General features: G+C 31.8%; 3 protein-coding genes and 1 pseudogene across 3 annotated transcripts; 1 reads left to right on the top strand and 3 right to left on the bottom strand.

Annotated features, from left to right (window-relative positions):
* Positions 1-7,085: 7,085 nt before the first annotated feature.
* Positions 7,086-7,777, bottom strand: LOC149059801 (uncharacterized). Its single transcript, XM_089226243.1, has 2 exons — positions 7,334-7,777; positions 7,086-7,219 (listed from the first exon to the last, which is right to left on the bottom strand). Exons 1-2 carry the CDS (start codon positions 7,773-7,775, stop codon positions 7,086-7,088), a joined length of 576 nt encoding a protein of 191 aa, XP_089082369.1. The 5' UTR covers positions 7,776-7,777.
* Positions 7,778-7,927: 150 nt separating this feature from the next.
* Positions 7,928-8,680, bottom strand: LOC149059800 (uncharacterized). Its single transcript, XM_089215706.1, has one exon. The coding sequence runs from the start codon at positions 8,678-8,680 to the stop codon at positions 7,928-7,930; it is 753 nt and encodes a 250-aa protein (XP_089071832.1).
* Positions 8,681-9,385: 705 nt separating this feature from the next.
* LOC149059799 (uncharacterized) lies at positions 9,386-10,614 on the top strand. The gene is made up of 4 exons (XM_089215707.1): positions 9,386-9,704; positions 9,887-10,021; positions 10,091-10,287; positions 10,394-10,614. The coding sequence occupies exons 1-4, from the start codon at positions 9,666-9,668 to the stop codon at positions 10,548-10,550; spliced, it is 528 nt and encodes a 175-aa protein (XP_089071833.1). The 5' UTR covers positions 9,386-9,665; the 3' UTR covers positions 10,551-10,614.
* Positions 10,615-13,802: 3,188 nt separating this feature from the next.
* On the bottom strand, positions 13,803-18,760 carry LOC149059798 (uncharacterized; annotated as a pseudogene).
* Between the last annotated feature and the right edge of the window lie 2,501 nt (positions 18,761-21,261).

Below are 21,261 nucleotides of genomic sequence, written 5' to 3'. Positions count from 1 at the left end.
GAAAATTCTCCCTTGGAGCACTCTGATTTACCGCGTAACACAATACGGTGATTACACAAGATTGTCCACCTATTTGCGCCTTACACAAAAATATTTACCGTATCAACTATTTTTCCCCGTTTTTTAAAATTTTTTCAATCAAATATTTTTATAAAAATTATATTTCAAGTAAAGAACACAAATTATTTAATAAACTTTTTTTATTTTGTTCAATAAAATTACACAAGTTTTCTTACTTCTCTAGTAAAAGGTACATATTCTACAATACGATCATGAATTAACAAACAATAAGCAGTTACACCTGTAAGAGATTCCGATGCTTCAATTTCCAATTGAACATCCACTGCTGAGGCTGTTGCCGAATCATTCTGTTTTGAAGTATCAATAACTATAATGGGTGCGTTCGATAGAAAAGTAGATGGACTCAATATAGGGTTCCGTATACTTTTTTCGTAATACGATTCTTGAAACGATGTATACATATCATATAATAATGTAAAATTATTTTTTGAAAAATCTAAATTCAAATTATCATACGGATATGCAATCGAGTTTAGAAATACTTTAACGTTCGTTAGATTACAATGGTCGAATATACTACAATCTTTTGTTAGTGTATTTTTACGACCTTTTTGTAATCCAATTATAATAAATCGTGGTTTTTCTAATTTTGAAGCGGTTTTCAAGTTCCATACTACTTTTTTAGTAGTCCCGAGTTCAGGATATTCAAAAGTTTCAAAAGATCTAAAAGGAATAAACAAACTTTTTTCTTTTTCTACAAGTTTCAATAACTTTAACCTTTCTTCATCATCAACAGTAATATGCGGAACCTTCCAGACTATTTTATTTAATACAACTTTACCTGAAGCAGCAACTATATCACTTTTAAGACTTAACGCATTTAAATCAGTATGACTTCGAGTTAATATTAATTCCAATCTTGAATTTACTAATATTTTTTTATAATCTTCAAACAGTCCTAACCAATATTTCAATGGAATTGAAGTGTAGTCCACCGTCGAATGACGTTCAAAGTTTGGGTATTGGTGTACAATGTAGAAACACGAGGATTGAATAGATGTATACTTATCGATTTATTGAATTAAACACGGTATAGAATATAAATGAATAAAATATTAACACTGATAAATTAATACTATGAGAGGCTCTGATTAAAATATACGTGACGCTCTGTAATAAAACTTAAAAGATGCTTTGCAGAGTAACGCTGGTGTCGTTCACTCTTCTCATCAGACTTCACTCCACCGACTCTCGGGCACCGCCCGGGCCCGTCGCAACGGTCTGTCCGGGGACTTTGGTATGTGCTGACCCAGCCGAAATGGTCACGTAGGCCATCGTGAGAACCAAAATGGTCACACACTCATTTTCCCCTGAGTCAACACAACTGAGCGTTTATATGCAAGCCTCCATACACACTACGTACATACATGTATACATAATATATATATGTACACACATACATACTTGCCTACATACACACTCACCCATATACAACATACCCCCAGCGTTAAACTGGAGCAGTCCCTGCGACCTAATTCATTACTTTTACAAATCTCTTAAACTACGGGTACACCTAGTTACAATACCGCCACATGGTGTCTGTAATGCTTAAATTAACTTAACTTAACTTTTATCTTAAGGCAATACAAAATATATATATTTTTTTTTTATATAAACTTAAAGGTTATCTTGGTCATTATTTGAAAGATTGTCTGCTACCTCTGGACTATACATTTTTACAACCTTATTTCTAAACTTTATAACTATTGTACCTATAAATATTAATAAAAAGGTTATTGTTACATAAAGAATGGTTATGTGGAATTCTACTTTAAATATAAACAATGGTGCTATAGTTTTGGGCTCGAGTTTACTCGATTCTATCGCTTTATGGGCTAGGGAGTTCAAATCCTTAAAAATTTTTACATTAGTGAGGTTCTGCGGTAATACAGAGCAAAGAGTTTCTGTCAACATTGATTCTATATTAAACTTTCGATTTTCTGGTATTATATCTATCTGTATATCTCTATTGGTCTTAGAAAATGGTACGAGTACACAGCTGTCCGTATGAACTTCGCAAGACGGCGAGGCGGTCAACCTACCCACACCCGAGATCTCAACTCTAAAGGTCTGCGGAGGATCTGTGCACGTAATTGTACATAGGTCTGGTTTAGTATAATACAGCCAAGAGTTTGCCTTTGATAACCGATGCCAAATAGGTGTCTCTAATGTTACCAGTTTGAATCTACAGTCTTTCAGGGGGTTAAGAAAGTTAGTTAGATGTGACAACTCACACAAGTCGGATCCCGTTCGGTAGTGGATCGGTTGATCACCCTTACAAAGTGTATATACCCCCACCTTGACACATGATTCCCATTGACTAACCTCTAATGAAATAAAATGTTCGTTATCATTACTTAATGCCAGGTAGTCGACCTCAGGGGCAATTAGGGCTATGGTATTTTTATCATATTGGATGGGTAGTGAAATAGGGTGGTACATTGTATACTCCTCAACAGATATTAAAGGTATTCCTATATAGAAAACTAAGTATTGCTCTTGATGAAAGATTGTTAGGTCCGAAATTTGGAGGAATTCTGTTAGAGATTCTGTTTTAATGTCTAATGGTAATGCTGTTCCAGCTGGTAGATTCATCTTAATTTCTCTCAATTCTGTAAGGAACCTTTGTCCGTTGAAAATCCCGTTTTCTCAGAATCTTGCGGACGAATTGCGACTTGATGATATCCACTGGCGAGGTCTAGTGTGGTGTAATATCTGGAACGTCCTAGTTGGTCCAGAATCTCATCGATTCTTGGGATTGGGAAAGCATCCCCGATAGTTAACTGATTAAGACGACGGAAGTCTACGCAGACTCTGAATTGCGGTTTTCCATTCGCATCTGGCTTCTTAGGTACTACTACAAGAGGTGCATTCCACGGTGATTCTGATGGTTGAATAATGTTATCCTCTTCCAACTTTTCCATTTGTTCGACTATCACCTGCCGATGAGCGTAAGGAAGCCTATATGGCCTGATGTTTACTGGAGCTGTTCCCTCCGGAATTTTAATCTCATGTTGAATTGCTGTGGTGAACGATAGTGGCTCCCCCTCGAGATGGAACAGATCCTGATACTTTTTACAAATTCGCCACAGGCTGGCCTGTTCTTCAGGATTTAGATGCTCCGTCTGGATATATTTTGCTAATTCTGTCATTCGGTTAGCCTTGCTTTCCTGCTCTTCTATTTGATTACAGAGATAGACGCTTGATTCCTTGAAGACTTCATGTTGTACACCTCGTAGCTGGGGTGGGGAGAATTTTATGGAGTCCTCTGATGGGTTTATTATTGAAACCACAACTTGTCCATCCCTTACACAATTGATAATGTTTCCCAATAAAATTCCCTCTTCTCCGATGCTCTGTGCATGTATTATTAGGGTTGTTCCCTCTTTTTCGTCTGTCAAAACAGGTACGAGAGTTTCTGAACGTGGTTGGATGATTAATGTTGGTGAAAACTTCTGAGGTTCTGGAGGTTCTGGAGGTTCCGGCTGATTTATAGGTTCTATCGACAGCGTAGAGGTTCTGAAGTTAATATTTATTTCCTTGTCCCGAAGGAATGGGGTGCCCAAGATTCCTGCTTCTGATATCGGAAAGTTGTCATGTATGACCTGGAACGTGGCAGTCGTGACATTCGTTCCAAGTTGGACACTTAGGGAGACTGAACCTAAGGTGAACACTGGTTGTGAATTGATTCCTGTTAGCTTGTAGATGGTGGTTTCATCGACCAGAATATTTTTTTTTAACTCTGAAAGCTTTATCATGTTGACTTCACTACCGGTATCCACCAGCAACTTTACTTTTTCCTTTATACATTGAGCAATCCTGAGCGAGATCGAATTATTTATTAATGTGGCTGAGAAGTGGAGGGCCGTTGCAGGCTTAAGACAGCGCTTTGAATCTGCTGAACCGAACGCGCGCTGATTGTGCTCGGCTCGTGCCCGTTTTCCGCTTCCTGATTCTCTGTTGCCTTCTCTTGTTGATTCTCCTTTTTGCTGTTAACATATTTCCTTTTCCGGCACTCTTCCAATTCATGTCCTACTTTCTTACAATACCGGCATATTAATACTGTTTTAACGGCATTTTTTGAATTTTGGTTTCCGCTCTGCTGGCTGGCTTTATACTTTTCTTGGTCCCATTGTGAGGCTCTGCAATCCTTAGCGAAATGGTTAGTTCTGCCACACTTGAAACAACCTTTATTGGCGCTGACGTTCTTTCTGTTCTCATTTTGTTTAGACGTTCCGGGGTTGGGTTTGGGCGAATGTTGCTGCTGATTTTTGGCATTAAGTTGCAGGTTAAATAATTGTGTTTCCTTTGCCAGGTTCTGTTCCGTTTCCTCCTCTAAAGCGAATATCAGTGCGTCGCTCAGTTTTTTAGGGCTTCGCGCTTTTAATAATATTCGATAAGACTCGGGTAGACCACTTATAAAAGCGTTGAGCACTTGATTGTGTAACAGCCTGTCAATGTCCGTTTCGTTCGTATAACCTCCCCCTTCCATTGTTGCGCCGATTAAATCGTGTAACAGTTGCTCCATTTTGTTGTAATACTCCTGTACCCCTTCGTCAGGACTCATTCTACATGTTAGTAATTTCATGTGTAACTGTGGAAGCAGCTTCTTCGTTTCCGACATTTCCACAATATTTTTCCGGAACTCCTTATAGGTCGTTATGTCCTTGTACCTCAATGATCGCAATGCTCTTCCTGATAGCTTTATTATCAATCCCTGTACTAGCATCTCTATCTGTTCTGGATTGACCATCCTGACTGCAAAATCGCATGCCCTTAAGAAGTGGTATGCCTGGTCGGGGCTCGCCCCATCAAAGTTCGGTACTACTCGCATTGCTGCTTCGACACTTACTCCAACCTTGGGTGCTTCCGTCATAGAATCTGAAGCTACAGATTTGTGCTGGTCATCCATCTTTCTTATTTGTTGCTCTGGGTTGTTCTGATGTTCTGTCTTATGTGAATATTGTTGCTTTTCACGATTTGGTCGAGGTTCTGGATGCTCTGTTTTTCGCTGATGCTTTGGAAGTTCTGAGTTTTGTTGATTTTCTGTATGCGCTGATTGTTGTTGATTTTCTGGATGCTCTGTAATTTGTTGATGCTCTGGAGTTTCTGTGTGTGGCTTGGTCTTTCGACTCCTTAATAAATACCTAGTTGACCCTAGCAGTTCGTCCGTTCGGTCTATTGTATCCCTTGCCCTTTGTAAGACCCCACTACTTGGTTCATAAAATTCACCACTAGACGGCTCACTACTAGAGCTATCCAAATCTATTAAATTTAAATCAATGCCATCATTTGACCCTGAGTTCGACATGCACTAGCAAAAAGGCCTGATTATTAGATAAATTAAATATACTGAAGCCAATTATTATTATATTTTTTTTTTAAAAAGAAAATCCCACTGAATTAGATTAGATTTGATTTTTTTTTTTTTTTTAATTAAATTAGCAAAACAATACCAGCAATACTAGATAAGGAAAAAAAAAATAATAATAATAACAATAATTATTATACTAAAGAAATAAGTACTAGATAATTTAACTGCCCCAAGTAATTACAAATAAAACTTACGAAACGACGTATAGTAAATACTGTTGCATCATGATTGTGTTGACACTTGATTGTTGTTGTCTACCGCGTGATAAGATTGTGCGCTGTATAATTGAATTGTTCCACTGACCTACTGCTTGGTGTCGTTGACCCACTGCTGGCGACGTTGACCTTGCCCCTTCTCGTGCTGCGACGGTGCGTACCGAAACGAAGACTCCTCCCTGACGGTGACACTGTGTAACACGGCGGCGGCAACGACGACGACGGCGGCGACGACGACGACGACGACGACGACGACGACGACGACGACGACCGAACTCTCCCGTAGATGTGCTCGGAGCGCTGTCTAGTATCGTAACGTAGTAACGGGTTGTCCCGGCGGCGGCGGCGGCTGCGGCTGCGGCGGCGACGACGACGACAACGACGAAGCCGACCAAACTCTTTTCGCCCGTGCGTACGGTGCGCTGTTTCGCAGCTACTATGTATTAGCGACGCCGCGTATTAAAATTTAAATATTATATACGGCACGCGACAACGAATGTAATGACGGCGCGTATGGTACGAGTTACCACTATTTTTTTTTTTTAAAAAAAAGAAAAATCTTACGAACTCTGCGAACGGGTAGCCTTGACGACGGCGCGGGACGATAATGTCGGCGCGATCGTCCGGTGATATAATGACACTGAATATACGTATAATGTATATACCCGAGTGTATATATATATATATATATTTAATATCGTATACTCCGCTGGTCAGATGTAACGACAAGTAGCTACGACCCTACTGGCAGTAGCGCGTATGTTATCGATAAACACTAATACACTATATTACTTATATTATATGTATATTGTATACCTTATGTCACTCGTGTCTCTGATTACTGAACGATTTTCTGTAGGTTTTCTGACGATTTTCTGTAGATTTTCTGTAGATTTTCTGACGATTTTCTGTAGATTTTCTGTCGATTTTCTGTAGATTTTCTGTCGATTTTCTGAAGATTTTCTGTCGATTTTCTGTAGATTTTCTGACGATTTTCTGAAGATTTTCTGACGATTTTCTGTAGATTTTCTGACACCAAAACCGATTGAATTCAGACGGCGGTAGCTTACGTAGGTTCTTTAGAGATCTCCAAAATTGTACTATCGCAAAATAAATTACGACAATTTTTCCCTTTTAGAGATCCCACCGCTGCCACCAATGAAGTGTAGTCCACCGTCGAATGACGTTCAAAGTTTGGGTATTGGTGTACAATGTAGAAACACGAGGATTGAATAGATGTATACTTATCGATTTATTGAATTAAACACGGTATAGAATATAAATGAATAAAATATTAACACTGATAAATTAATACTATGAGAGGCTCTGATTAAAATATACGTGACGCTCTGTAATAAAACTTAAAAGATGCTTTGCAGAGTAACGCTGGTGTCGTTCACTCTTCTCATCAGACTTCACTCCACCGACTCTCGGGCACCGCCCGGGCCCGTCGCAACGGTCTGTCCGGGGACTTTGGTATGTGCTGACCCAGCCGAAATGGTCACGTAGGCCATCGTGAGAACCAAAATGGTCACACACTCATTTTCCCCTGAGTCAACACAACTGAGCGTTTATATGCAAGCCTCCATACACACTACGTACATACATGTATACATAATATATATATGTACACACATACATACTTGCCTACATACACACTCACCCATATACAACAGAATGCAAGCACTGAATTCACCTTTATCGTTTGTTAATTGTGTTCCATTTTTCAAATTCCAGCCAGAATTTTCGTAACAATTATAGTTATCTGGTGTACCAGATAAGTATCCTTTCAGCGAGCTTGTGATTCCAAGAACACGTGTGCTATCTACTTCTATTCCATTTATTTCTAATCGTATTTGTTCGAAGAGGTATGAATAACCATTATTACACAGTTTCACTTTATCAGGTTCAGATATTGTTCCTTCTAAAAAAATAAAGCTCTCGTGTAGATACGGATAAACATCTGTTTGCTGTACTGATATTCGTATTTCATCATTATTATTAAACGATGTTGTGTACGGTGTATATGAATGATATTCAATTTTCGTTATTTTAGAATCCGTCTCGTACCGTGAACTTATATCTAAAATATCACTTTCAGGCATTTTGTTTTAATTGATAACCTAGAGCTTGCAAAATTTTTTTATTTTTCAACGTCAATTTTTTTACTTTATTTGATGTTACCGGTACCACTTTAGTCTTATGACTAGTTGAACTGATCTGAAGTAGCGGATTTATATTGAATTTTAATCCCATATCAAGATCCGTAACGTTTAATATGTAACACGATTGTCAATGCCTCACCAAAATTGTTAATCAATTTATGATCTTGATCAACTAACTGAACGGTTATCGTATCAATATTTGTTTTATTCAATTTGTAATATATTAAATTTGACGGTGACTGTACTACTTTCGATCCTAGCGTTTCACTAGGGAAAAACTCATAAATCGAATGACTTTGAAGATGGTTGTTGAATGATCCTTGAGCTATATTACACATTACTTTTATAGAATTAATTGTGTTTAAATTCATAGGTTTTTCCGATCTATGAGTAGATAAGAGTCTTTCATACTCTGGCTTATATTCTCGTTTTTCAAAACCCAATACAGGTGCCATGCTATGTGCAATCTCAAAGTGTAGTATTCCATTACATTTTATATTTGATCTGAAATCGTTAGGATCAACCGAAATGTCACATGTTAACTGAGTTTTGAATTTTTCATTATAAATATTTATTTGTTCCTTAACGCGATGCTTAATATCTTTAATTTCATAACATCCCTCTTCCAGTTTAATATAACACCACATACGATCATTATTATTATTATGATCACCTACTTCTATAGCAAATTTATTATTATGTTTATTGATATTCGGGAATGAATTAAATGTCTGCAAACATAACAAAGCAATTTCTGAATCTTCGTAAAGGTTTATAGACGGAAAATAATTTGCAGATAATGTGGTTTTGTCCCCGGTTAAACTTAAAGTGACTGACTCGTACATTCTAATATCTGAGATATAAATTTAATAATGAAACTAGTGACGCTTAATATGCAGAGCAACTGTCAATGTCTCATTAAAGTTATCGATCGGATTATTGTTTTGATCAACTAACTGTACAGTTATTGAATTAATGACTGTTTTGTTTAATCTGTAATATATCAAATTTGGTGGCGACTGAACTACTTTCGATCCAGTTCTTCCACTAGGGAAAAACTCATATATTGAATGACTTTGAAGTTGATTGTTGAATGACCCATGTGCTATATTACACATAACTTTTATAGAGTTAATTGTGTTTAAATTAGCAGCTTTTCCCGAACGAAGATCTTCATGTAATGGTCCATAGGTTCTCTTTTCAAATCCAAAAACAGATGCTATACTGTTTGGAACATTTAACTTTAGTCTTCCATTGCATTTAATGTATGTTCTAAAATCGACGTGATCAATAGATACGTTGAATGTTAGCTGTGTTCCCCATTCATTATTGAAGTGATATAACTCTTTCTTAATTTTGTTGTTAATATCTTCAATTTCATAACATCCTTCTTCCAAAATACATATAAACGTTTTTTGTTTATGCGCATGATTTAATGACGGAATTACATCTATCTCCAGTCGGTTATTAGTTAAATTTATGTTTGGAAATAAATTTCGTGTTTTCAAATATAACAAAGCTATTTCCGAATCCTCGTAAACGTTAAGAGGTGGGAAATAATTCGTCTTTTGAGGTCATTAACGTTGTTATATCAAATCTGATTTTCAAGGCGGGTGATTATTTTAGATCCTGTTTCTTTAATAATTCATATAATGCCACTTGTGTTCATGTAAAACAAGTTTGTAGAAAGGTTTTTCAAGTCATTGCTATTAACATTAGCATTTTACATATATAAATTATTGTGGTAGTGGCTAATATCTGTGTATAAAAGCCAATGTAAAACCATTAACGTTCATCAGTCCTCAACACAGTCTACAACGCAGCTCAAAAATGTCTTATAGAACATCAATTATTTCTTCAGAATCAGAGGTAAGTAAAGTTTTTTTAAAAACCAAATAACAAATTGGAGGTCAGTCGTAACACTACTCAACGTTATGGTTATAATTATTAAGAAACATAAAAAAATAAAATATGTTTCTTTTAGATATCAGTTATAAAACCACTTGTACATTTTTAAATAAAAAAAAAAATATTATTTTTATGATCCATAGAATGAACATTTCAGTGAATCCGTTGACTCTAAAGTTAAACCGTTAGCATCAACATCTAAAACAAAAACCACTTTAAAACGTGGTGTTGAGAAGACGAATGAAAAAAAATCTACAAATAAGAAGCAGATGAAAATGGTTAGTTAAATTATTTTTTATTATAAATAAAATATATATATATATATAAATTATATTTTTCATTTATAGAATGCATCATACAGAGACAATGTTGGTGATCGTTTAAGATCAGAAGAATATGATGAGGAAGTTTTCAATTCGCTAACTTTTCGACAAGGTGACGGTTTAATTACGATAAAAACTACATTTGAGGAGAAGCCAACAGATTACTGGGTGATAACACATTATAAATGTTCAAATATTGAAAATGTTCCGGTTAAGGATAGGTAAATAATTTATAATTAATTTACTTTTTTTAAACTATTGTTAATCTTTTTCAATAGGTATTTTTATTATCACTTCATTTCATGATTTAAAAAATAATAATTATAGGTGGAAGTTTAGTGAAGCTGGTGTTAAGTTGTATACAAGCGAAAAGTCAAAAGACCAGACATTGAATGTAAGCTTAAATCAGACCATGCAGTCAATATTTGACACGATGCTACAAGACCCAGGACGTCGTACAATCAAAAGTAAAATAATAGGCTAATTATTATATGTTTTTTTAAAAAATGAGTTTTTTATTGAATAAACAATACAATATATTATATAAATATTTGTTTATTTTATACTATTAAATCCTGAAGTATTAAGTCTGACATTGTATTAAAATGGTATTGTAATATTTCATATAGGAATGATGTGTCATCGTTTTGCAGATGAGTGTAATAACTAAAATCATAGTTTTGTATATACTGGTTTGTGAATTCATTTCTCTGACAACTGATAGGTAGACCACGGACGTCGTTTTTTATTAGATCGTAAGCTGTGTTAAATGTAGCTTGGTAACTTGGTAGACGTTTCTGTTTTTCTGCAATGTAGAGATCTACACAATGTTGAAGCTGTTTAAGTCTACATAAATCTATATGTGATAAAGTGATATAATCATCATTGATATGTAAAGTAATTGAACTCTGCTTAACATTAGTTGAATATGTAAAGTTATCAGATATTTTTGTTCGTCTACATCTGGTGTGTAAATTATTAGTAATTGAAATGTAATTAGATTCAGACATGAGTGTAAACCATTGTTCTAAGTTTAAAGTAATTATCTTCTTTGATAATTTACATTCTAATAACACAATAATCGAAATTTGTTTATTAATTAATAAACCGACTGTAACGCTCTTCTTACTATACGGACGAATGTCGAAGGTTGATTTTGATACGATTATAGGTAGAACCATGATGAATAATATTTATAGTAATGTTTCAGACTATCAATATGAAAAAATCTAGTATAATGTAACTGATGGAACATATACTTTGAACTGAGGTTTTTTTTCATCAGTAAACATATTATATACTAAATCTGTTGTAAAAAAAAATGGTAAAAAAAATGTGAACGTACAGTTCAGTAGATTAGTGTGTAGTGAAGGGAGTAGAGGGAATTATTTATACTTACTTACCTGAAACATGAAATTAACTTATTAAATTAACCTAACGCACTAATCCACTGAACTATACGTCCACGAGATATTAGATTAAAAACTAACACATATAAGTTGTTTATAATATTTTTTTTTTATTTATTACAACATATAATGAAAAGACATGATTTAGCAAACGGTGTCGTATGACCTAGTTTCACAATTACAAATATATTCATTGTTACAATATTTACTTAACACTTTTTGAACAAACTGATTTCCCTTCATTAATAATACATATATACACTTTGGATTATATCTGCAATGTTCAATCCAAACGTCATCTTCTCGTTTCCAATTATGAAGAATAAGTCCACAGCAAAAGCATTCGACGATATCTTCTACTCCTGTATATTTTAACCCACATTCAGCTAGAGCATATTTATTTTGAAAACAATTTAAAGGAAAATGTTCAAAAGATCTTAATCTTGAATAAATTGAAGTACCTATATCCTGGATGGGTTGGAACTGAATTATTTCGTATACGATGAACTAATGATTGAAAATCGCTTGTAAGTTTTGGTAAATTCATTTCTTTAATTAATTGAAATAATAACTTGAAAAACACAACTCGAATACACGACGGATCAGCAGTAACTAAATGTAAAATTATTAACTTGCAACTAAATAGTAGAAATTAAAATATATAAATTTTTAAAAACTAGAACAGTGTAACCAACATGATTAAAAACATAAAAACAATCTCCCTGTAATTTTTATAAAAATTAGCGATATTTGATTGAAAAAATTTTAAAAAACGGGGAAAAATAGTTGATACGGTAAATATTTTTGTGTAAGGCGCAAATAGGTGGACAATCTTGTGTAATCACCGTATTGTGTTACGCGGTAAATCAGAGTGCTCCAAGGGAGAATTTTCCCCTTGAAAAAAAAAAATTACCGTGGAAAAGCTGGCTGTGAACATACAAATATATACTACTGAATTACTATTTCAGGCACACAAAAGTGTCGTTGAATTACTATTTCAGGCATACAATAGTGTCGTTAAATTACTATTTCAGGCATACAATAGTGTCGTTGAATTATTTCAGACATACACAAGTTTCCTACAAAAGTGTCGACGAATTACTATTTCAGACACAGAAGGTAAACAATTAAGTTTAAAAATGAGTTTAAAAGATGAATTAAATGAGGTAGCTCTTTATATAATAACTGAATATTCAAAATTGAATTTTGGGAATGTCTCAGTTTCTGACAGTTGTGTAAGTAATATTTGCAATATTGTATTTAAGAAAAATATTGATCACAAGTTGAAAAAATCAATAGTAAATGCTACACTGAAAAAAATAAGTAGGTAAAAATAAAGAAAACTTGGGTCAATTTAACAATATCTTTGTTACTCCTGAGCTGACAAAGAAATTGTCATTCCTACATCATAAACATTGTTAAATCAACAATAAGAATAAAACTACAATTCTCCTGATTCATATAACAAATACTTTGTTAAATCTACATTAACCATGTTGTTAATAATATGTATTGATAAAATTAATTCAACAATAAAATTTGTTGATACCAACATTAATAATGTTAAATAAACCATAGACATTTATTAAATTAAATTAAATCGTCTGTTAATATTATAATTTGATTTGTATGTTCTACTAAGTTTTTTGTTGTTATTAATATCACCTATACACTTGGTAAAAATAGATTAACCGATATATTTCATTTCTTTTCTTTATTTTTTTTATAGCAATACATTTATTACTTGTATAAACAAATTAAAAATTAAAATGTTCTAACAAAATAAAAATCAACAAGTTAAATATTATCTTTTAAATTTATTCAAATAATATTGATAAAATATATTATTATAAACTATTTTAACAAAATAATATTTAATATAAGGAACATAAATATTAAAACATATGTATTATATGTAGGAGCCTTTTACCACAATAGTTTAAAATAATATTACATTAAGTATTATACATAATAAATAATAATTAATACAAAATATATACAAGCAATAAGAGAATATTAATTAAAACAAGAATATAATAATAATAGTTTTTAAATTGATTCAAATCATGTTGCTTAAGTATACAAAATCATTAACTATTAACAAAATAATATTTAATATAAGGAACATAAATATTAAAATATATGTATTATATGTAGGAGCCTTCTACCACAATAGTTTAAAAAAATATTGCATTAAGTATTATAAGTAATAAATAATAATTAATACAAAATATATACGAGTAATGAGAGCATATTTTAAACAAGAATAAAATAATAACGATTAAAAAAGATATAGAAATATGTAAAAACAGAACTTGAAATATATTTTATTTATTTAGTTCTGAAATAATAAGACTTATAATTGGATGAGATTGATCTGACTTAATATGAATATTATAAAAAAATTTTTGTATAAACAACCATAAAATATAAGATTCATCAGGGTATAACAAATTAAATGTATGGAATAATTTAAAAACTACATCCACTGCTCTCTGGACAGTTAAAACTTTGTATTTTATATCATCGAAATATACAATAATGTCTTTTGGTTCTAGTAATTGACCAATAACAACAATGAACGGTTGTATTGGGATACCTAAACCTGTGAAAAAATAGCAAACAAATTTTTTAATTTTTTTTTTTAATAACTTTTTAATAGACACCTATCTATTTACTTTAACTATTATCATAGTGAATATGTATAATCAATGTTAATACTAAAAAACAAACCTTTTTTTTAGCTATGACATCTTCAAACTGCGAAATTGTATCAATATTAATTAAAAACGATTGCTGAGAATCTCTAATTGAGTACTTTATAGTGGATTTTTGTCCTTTATCATTACGGGTTGATTTTTTCGCAGTGGTAATAAATACTGCATGTAAAAGATGAAAAATACACGCAGCACGGCCATCTGAAAAATAATAAATAATTTTTAACATGTAGTATTTAATACATAAGAGAACCCTTACTTTCTAGTGGATTCTTTTCTAGAACTTCTTCAAGCAGTTTTAAACTTTGGGAATCTTTAATTTTGAATTTTAACAAATCTATAACCCTTTCACGACGAGCGTTAATTTTTGTTTTAATATGTTATACAACTAGCACACACAATTGTGTATGTAAATCTATACTATCTTCAGTCCTGATTGATTAATTGATTTTAGTAATAGGTATTAACGAACCTACACAAATGTGTGGTTGGTTTCTTAAAATTATGTAGACTAAAATAATTCAGATAGAACGTTTAAACCTTAACCACACGATTGTGCAGGTTATTCCTTATCTATACAAAAATTAACGAATATAATATTTCTAAAAATAACCATTTGTTTGGAATTTTCGTCTGGCCTATTCAATACCATTCCTCATTACATTAAAATATCATTTACCAACGGTTATTTGTGTTGGAATGATTACATAATATTTTTCGTACACTTTGACGATTCTTATAATTTAGAATAAACACAGTTATCGTTATTAGTTCCTTCGGTTCGGACGGCTTAAGTTAACCTACACAATTGTGTAGGTTGGTAATCATTTTCGTGTCTTTGCATTTTGTTTTATATTTGCGTTAAAATGCGTCGTGCAAAGCTGAATGCAACTGATATTTTAACAGCTTTAAATGAAGAATCGGAAATAGACGATTTTAGTGGTGATGATTCAGATATTGACACAACGTGGCAACCTTTGCCTAAAAGAAATGCAGGTCAATCGGATCTATCTGGATCAGATTCTGATGAAGACCAACATACATTAACCAATAACGAAGGTAATTATAAAAATAATTTGGATGTCAGTGTAAATACTAATGATACAGAAGTACCAACTCAAACTAGTACACAATCAACATCAAATATTGGATGGAGCCAAATGCCTTTTCTGGGTGTACCACTACCTGAATTTAATGGCCCTCAGTATCGTATTGAATTAGGCTCACTGATTAGTTATGTAGAAAAATATTTACCAGATTTACATTTCGAAGAAGCTGCGCTATATACTAACATGTATGCATTTAGTACTAAGGGGAAAGAATTCAGGGCCACTGCCAGTGAAATAAAAGTATTTTATGGTGCACAGGCATTGATGGGAATTATTAAATATCCTCGATTTTTTATGTACTGGCAGAGAGGTATCGCTTTGGATCTCATATCTTCTGCAATCACTAGAGATAGGTTTCTAGCTATACGCACACATTTACATTTTGTTGACGTAAATAACCGTCCTCCAAACAACAAAAGTAAATTTTGGAAAGTTCAACCGTTGATCGAATTTGTTCGAAATGCGTGTAGAAATATACCTCGATCCATTGGTTTATATTCTATAGACGAACAGATGGTACCTTTTACTGGCAGGTGCCCTTATCGGCAATTCGTAAAAAATAAACCACGTCCCGTTGGACTTAAAAACTTTGTGATCACGACCACCACAGGAATGGTACTCGATTTTGAACTATATCAAGGAGCTGAAACTCCTTTTGAAGACAGCTCTCTTGGATTAGGACCCGCTGTTGTTCTACATTTATCGAAAACAATACCCAAAGAATCAGTACTATATTTTGATAGATATTTTACAACTGTCCCATTGATGACCCGATTAAATGAAATTGGTATTCATGCAACTGGAACAATCATGCAGAATCGTTTGAAAAATGTTCATTTTTCAAATGACAAAAAATTTGAACGTGGTGTATGGGAGGAATTCACAAGAGCTGATCAAAAATTAACTGCCATTAAATGGAAAGACAGTAAATGTGTAACGATGGTATCGACAATAACAGGTGCAGAACCACACCAAATAGTTAAAAGGTGGAGTAAAACCGAAAATAAAGTGATAAATGTTCCTTGTCCTGCAGTAGTAGTATCATATAATAAAAATATGGGCGGCGTTGACTTGTGCAATCAACAAATGGAAGCTTACCGCACATGGTTTAAATCTAAGAAGTGGACGTTAAAAGTTGCAATACACTTCATAGACTTAGCAATAGTTAATGCTTGGATGGAGAAGACGCAACTAAAATGCAAATTCCCCCAAAAAAAATAAAAGATTTAATGGAGTTCAAAATCAATATCGCTAAAGAATGGCTTTCAACACCATTAAACAACAAACGACCAAATGAAGATGATAATCCTGTCTATGCAAATGAAGAACCTCCAAACAAAGTTCAAAATTTTAGAGCACCTATTCCAACAGAAAAAAAGGTGAAATATTTAAATTTATATTGTCTTATTAAAAATGTTATTTATTTTATTATTATTGTTTTATTTTATTTAGCGTTATGATGCGTATGATCACTGGCCAGAAGCTGACAGTTTAAACACTGCGCGGAACTGTAGAAGAGAGGGATGTAAAAGCAGAACCAGAAACAGATGTAGCAAATGCAATGTTTATTTGTGTCTTACTCCTAAAAACAACTGTTCTAGAATGTTTCATATAAAATAAATTATTATTATTATTATTATACAACTTTTTTTTCCAATAGTTCTAACATGTTTATGTCTTACTAAAAAGAAGAATAAAAGATATTTCATAAAATATGTGATTAAATATATTTCAAATAAAATTAACTTTAACTTTTTACGATAAATATGAGTAGTAATTAATTGCAATATTAAACTACGAACCTACACAAATGTGTAGGTTTATTTTTAAGATTTTAAAATGGTTTAAAATTATGTTTTTATTGAAAACGTAATCATGTTTGTATACAGATTTCATTTTAACAATAAAAAGTTGTAAAAATTATAAAAAAAGATCCAGGTTTTTAGAGGTTCCGAAAAAACCTGCACATTTGTGTAGGATCGTTTTAAAACTGATCACTGTATGATTTTAGATTAGTTTTTAATTAGGCATTCGCTAACCTACACAAATGTGTGTATTCGTCGTGAAAGGGATAAGTTTAAATGATACATCTGAATAAATTGACATTAAGTTAGATGCAGTTGGATAAAGCATATTAAAATCAATATCAATCTAGAATAACAAAATAAAATTGTATATTATTAAATAATTAAAATATCTCAGTCCACTTTTCAATAATATACTTGTACTTACTAATTTATAACCAGATGGGAGCTTGTAGCTTGTCCAGTATTTTAATGTATTAGTGGTACTTTGACTATTTTTTATATAATTTAATCTATATTTCACAGTTGCTCTCCAGATAATTTCAATTTCATTGAATGAGCAATTATCGTGTTTCAAACTATTTAAGTATTCATCAATATCAGTTTCTGAATCTAAAAAAAAAAAAACATACAAATATTATTTATTGTACTTACAAGATATTATTATTTAAAAAAGAAAAAACAAATTTAATGCAACAAAATATTTACCAAAGTTTTTCAACTGACGAACATTACTATTTTCATCATATTTTGAAAGTTTATGTTTCTTTGTTGCTTCGATTAGTCCACCATTCTTTAAATTTCTTATAACATTGTGATATTTTGCATATAATTTTCCTTTTGGCGCTTTTTCCCATCACGCATAAAGTAATAATCCTATTAAAAATCATTTTTATCAGTTTGCTAATTTAAAAAAAAAATTGAAAAAACAAATTACCTTAACTTCATTAGGAAAAGCGGCAACAATTTGATTGGAAATTTCTTCAGCAGTTTTAACTGTCATGATAATATTTTGTTTTATAGCTGTTTTAATAATAATATCAACCAGTATTAATCTAGATGCATCATTTAATGAACCAATTTTTTTGTAGTTGGCAAGCACCAAAGATCCCTGTGATTGGTCTTCAAGTATTTTGCTTTGACTTAATACTGGTTTTGTAATTACTGTTGTAGTTTCAGGTGACATCATAGGAATTGCATCTGAAATATGTTTGCCAACACTCTGAAGTTCTGTTAACTGATTTGGAACTTGGTTATTTGTTTTCCATTTTGATAAACAAATTTCAAATTTTATTTGAATGCCCAGGGGAAAATTTTTCACATTGAGCTGATGTTATATTATTCAAACATTCCAAATCAATCATTGAATCTAAACATTTTTAAATTTGTGATATTAACAAAACAGTTATATTTTATGCATTGTTTTTTTTTTACCAATGCATGTATTATACAAATAGCCCAAGCTCCAATCGTTTAACAATAACCACAATTTATATGAATCTTGTTCTGTAATCTTTGGATACTCATTCATTACAGAATTTTGAGGTTCATTCATGTTTTGAAAATTAACAAGATTATCAATATTAGTTTCATTAAATAAATCATGTGTAAAGCCATTTGTGACTTTACTTGCTTCGTCATCACTTAGATCCATTTTATCTAATATACATATAAGCAAATTAATTATTAAATATTAAGTTAAAACATATTATTTTATACAAACATATTGAAAAGATCTTAATAAGTAGGTAGGTACCTATAACAAGCAAATAAAAAAAGTATATTTATAAATATGGATGCAGTTAATATATATTGTATAAATGTAAAAAAAAAAATTCTTAAGAACTATCATTGATAAAGTTTTTAAGATGTTAATAATATTCTTTAAGCCGTATCATAATTTTATTATTAGCTACTCTAATAATATTAATTGGGGGCCCATTTAAATCATCAATACTAAAAATACTCAAACTACCTGGTTGTGTTAAATTGTCTTCAACAACATATGCATCAAAATGTGAATGATAATAATTTACTTTAAATTCTTCAGCAAGAATTAAACATTTATTTTCATCAGAAACTATAATTTGTAAAATTTTAAAAAGATTTAACGTTTCAATCACTTTGGTGACAAACATATCTACTTTAAACAAAGTTCCTCTGTAATCTACTTGGGTAAAACATTTAAATTGGTGATGTAAAATTAAACTTTTTATAAATTGTATATGTTCATTATTTTTTATTTCGTGAGTTTTATTTATAGTTAAATTAGTAGGAGTAGGATAGAAAAGTTGATATGCAAATTTCATTTGCATTTTTTTCCCAATGTATAAGTTATATTTTTACGAGAGGAAGTAGCATGTGCGTATGATTTAAGTTCTTTGTGTTTAGCTTCAAATCTAAAGCACCAAAAATGCCTTGGTGGACCAGACTGCCTAATAATGGTTGGGTAATGAATCAATATGTGATGCTTTGGTTTTAATGAATCGTGAAATAATAAAACATATTGTCTATTATGATTTTGTATTAAATTTTTTAGACTTATTATTTTTTGTTCTGATATACTGTAAGATAAAAGAATGTCAATAATTTGGAGTAAATTTAAAAAGAATAGCCAAACTTCATCATTTTCAGGAACCAAGTCCCCGACCATTAAAGAAAAAAAATGTGTAAAAGTCATCATTTCTCGGGCAGACATTTTGAGATGGACGTTTTGCAAATGTTTTGTATTTATGGAAGGAGAAATATTTCCTATTTCTATTGAACCATAATTAAAATTACTTTTTCTTGAATTTAATGTATCTAAAGAAAAATACTTGACATGTTCAGTGAAATATTTAATAATATGGCACATATCATAATGACATATGCCTTCAAACAAGTCGTGCATTACATCCACACAATAATTTTGTGTAACATGAAATGAAGGTATTCTATTTAAAAATGAATCACCATGAACTCCTGTGTTACGAATATCATTGATAACAACATCATTATTATAATTAGTTACATTCCTCATTAAGGGGGCTGGAGCAACCTTCATATTCCACGCATTTATACCAATAAGCAAAAGTAAAATAAACATACTTCAAGTTGCTTGAATTTAATTTTAAAAACTACATCTGATTTGTGCTTATTTATTCTAGGTTTGCTCGGAAGTGCATTTTTGATTTTTTAATTTTGTGACTATCTAAATTTTAGTCAAAATATAAGTATTTTTTGAAAATAAAATAAACTTACTATGCATAATACTCTATTAACTAAAAATAAAATCGTAAATCTATTTCCGAACAAACCTAGAAAATAGACCAACGAATACAAATCACTTTTCAAAATTAATATAAGTCGATCAAAACAATACGAATTTTTCTTTCTTTTTTGGTACTGTTGGCATAAAATTTGTGCCGGAGAACCGGAACAGAATATTATTCCTCGTTTAATTAGACATGTGCATGCGCGTACGGGCATTCGAACATTTCTAAGAATCTAGGTAGCCGCAACAAAAATAATACCTGTATGCCGGGCGATTATAAATCGATTAGTGATAAGTTGGTTTCCTACTCGATCAAATTTATACTATTACGACAAAACGAAAAAAGTATTACTTGTTTCCAAATAATCGGACAGTGAAGTTCAATTTTTCGTGTCACTTATTTTGTTTGAATTTCAAAATGAATAAAGACTGGCGATTGGGTAAAAAAGCGCGCCTCAGGTTGGGTGCACCACGAAAAAAACCTAACCTGGCTAATCTTAAATGTAAAAAACTTGAAAAAGAACCTGAAGATCATGGAAACGATAATGAGGTAATTATAATACATTGATTATGGTTTGATATATTATGGTTATATTTTTAATGAATTTAATTTTAATTTAATTTTTAAATCAATTTTAAATATAATATAGAATTATATAATATATTATATAGGTAGGTATGATTAAATTATATATTCAGTGGATAATTTATTGTATTGATATTACAATGGTCTGTGTGTGTGTGTGTTGACAAATTGGATTTTTGTATTTCGCTGTCATTCACAATGAATCAGGTACAACAGAAATTGAGCGAATATCTAATATTGTAATTCTAATGCTCATAAAAATTTAATACGACTTTTCCGGTAAAATTTTTTTTTTGATAAAAGTAGACAAACTCAT

The sequence above is a fragment of the Diuraphis noxia genome, unplaced genomic scaffold (assembly GCF_037042655.1).
Source record: "Diuraphis noxia isolate RWA-SAM2 unplaced genomic scaffold, SU_Dnox_SAM2 contig0001, whole genome shotgun sequence".
Taxonomy (NCBI): Eukaryota; Metazoa; Arthropoda; class Insecta; order Hemiptera; family Aphididae; genus Diuraphis; species Diuraphis noxia.
The sequence above is the reverse complement of the archived record's forward strand: the minus strand, read 5'-3'. Positions and strand labels throughout refer to the sequence as shown.

What these genes read in the sequence shown, in the direction of transcription:
- LOC149059800 (XM_089215706.1), bottom strand. Translation starts at nt 8,680, where the DNA reads ATGTACGAGTCAGTCACTTTAAGTTTAACCGGGGACAAAACCACATTA.
- LOC149059801 (XM_089226243.1), bottom strand. Translation starts at nt 7,775, where the DNA reads ATGCCTGAAAGTGATATTTTAGATATAAGTTCACGGTACGAGACGGAT. An exon ending in TTGCATTCTGTTGTATATGG is followed by an intron (nt 7,220 to 7,333) that starts GTGAGTGTGTAT and finishes GTGTTGACTCAG; the next exon opens with GGGAAAATGAGTGTGTGACC.
- LOC149059799 (XM_089215707.1), top strand. Translation starts at nt 9,666, where the DNA reads ATGTCTTATAGAACATCAATTATTTCTTCAGAATCAGAG. An exon ending in TTATTTCTTCAGAATCAGAG is followed by an intron (nt 9,705 to 9,886) that starts GTAAGTAAAGTT and finishes TATGATCCATAG; the next exon opens with AATGAACATTTCAGTGAATC. An exon ending in AATGTTCCGGTTAAGGATAG is followed by an intron (nt 10,288 to 10,393) that starts GTAAATAATTTA and finishes TAATAATTATAG; the next exon opens with GTGGAAGTTTAGTGAAGCTG.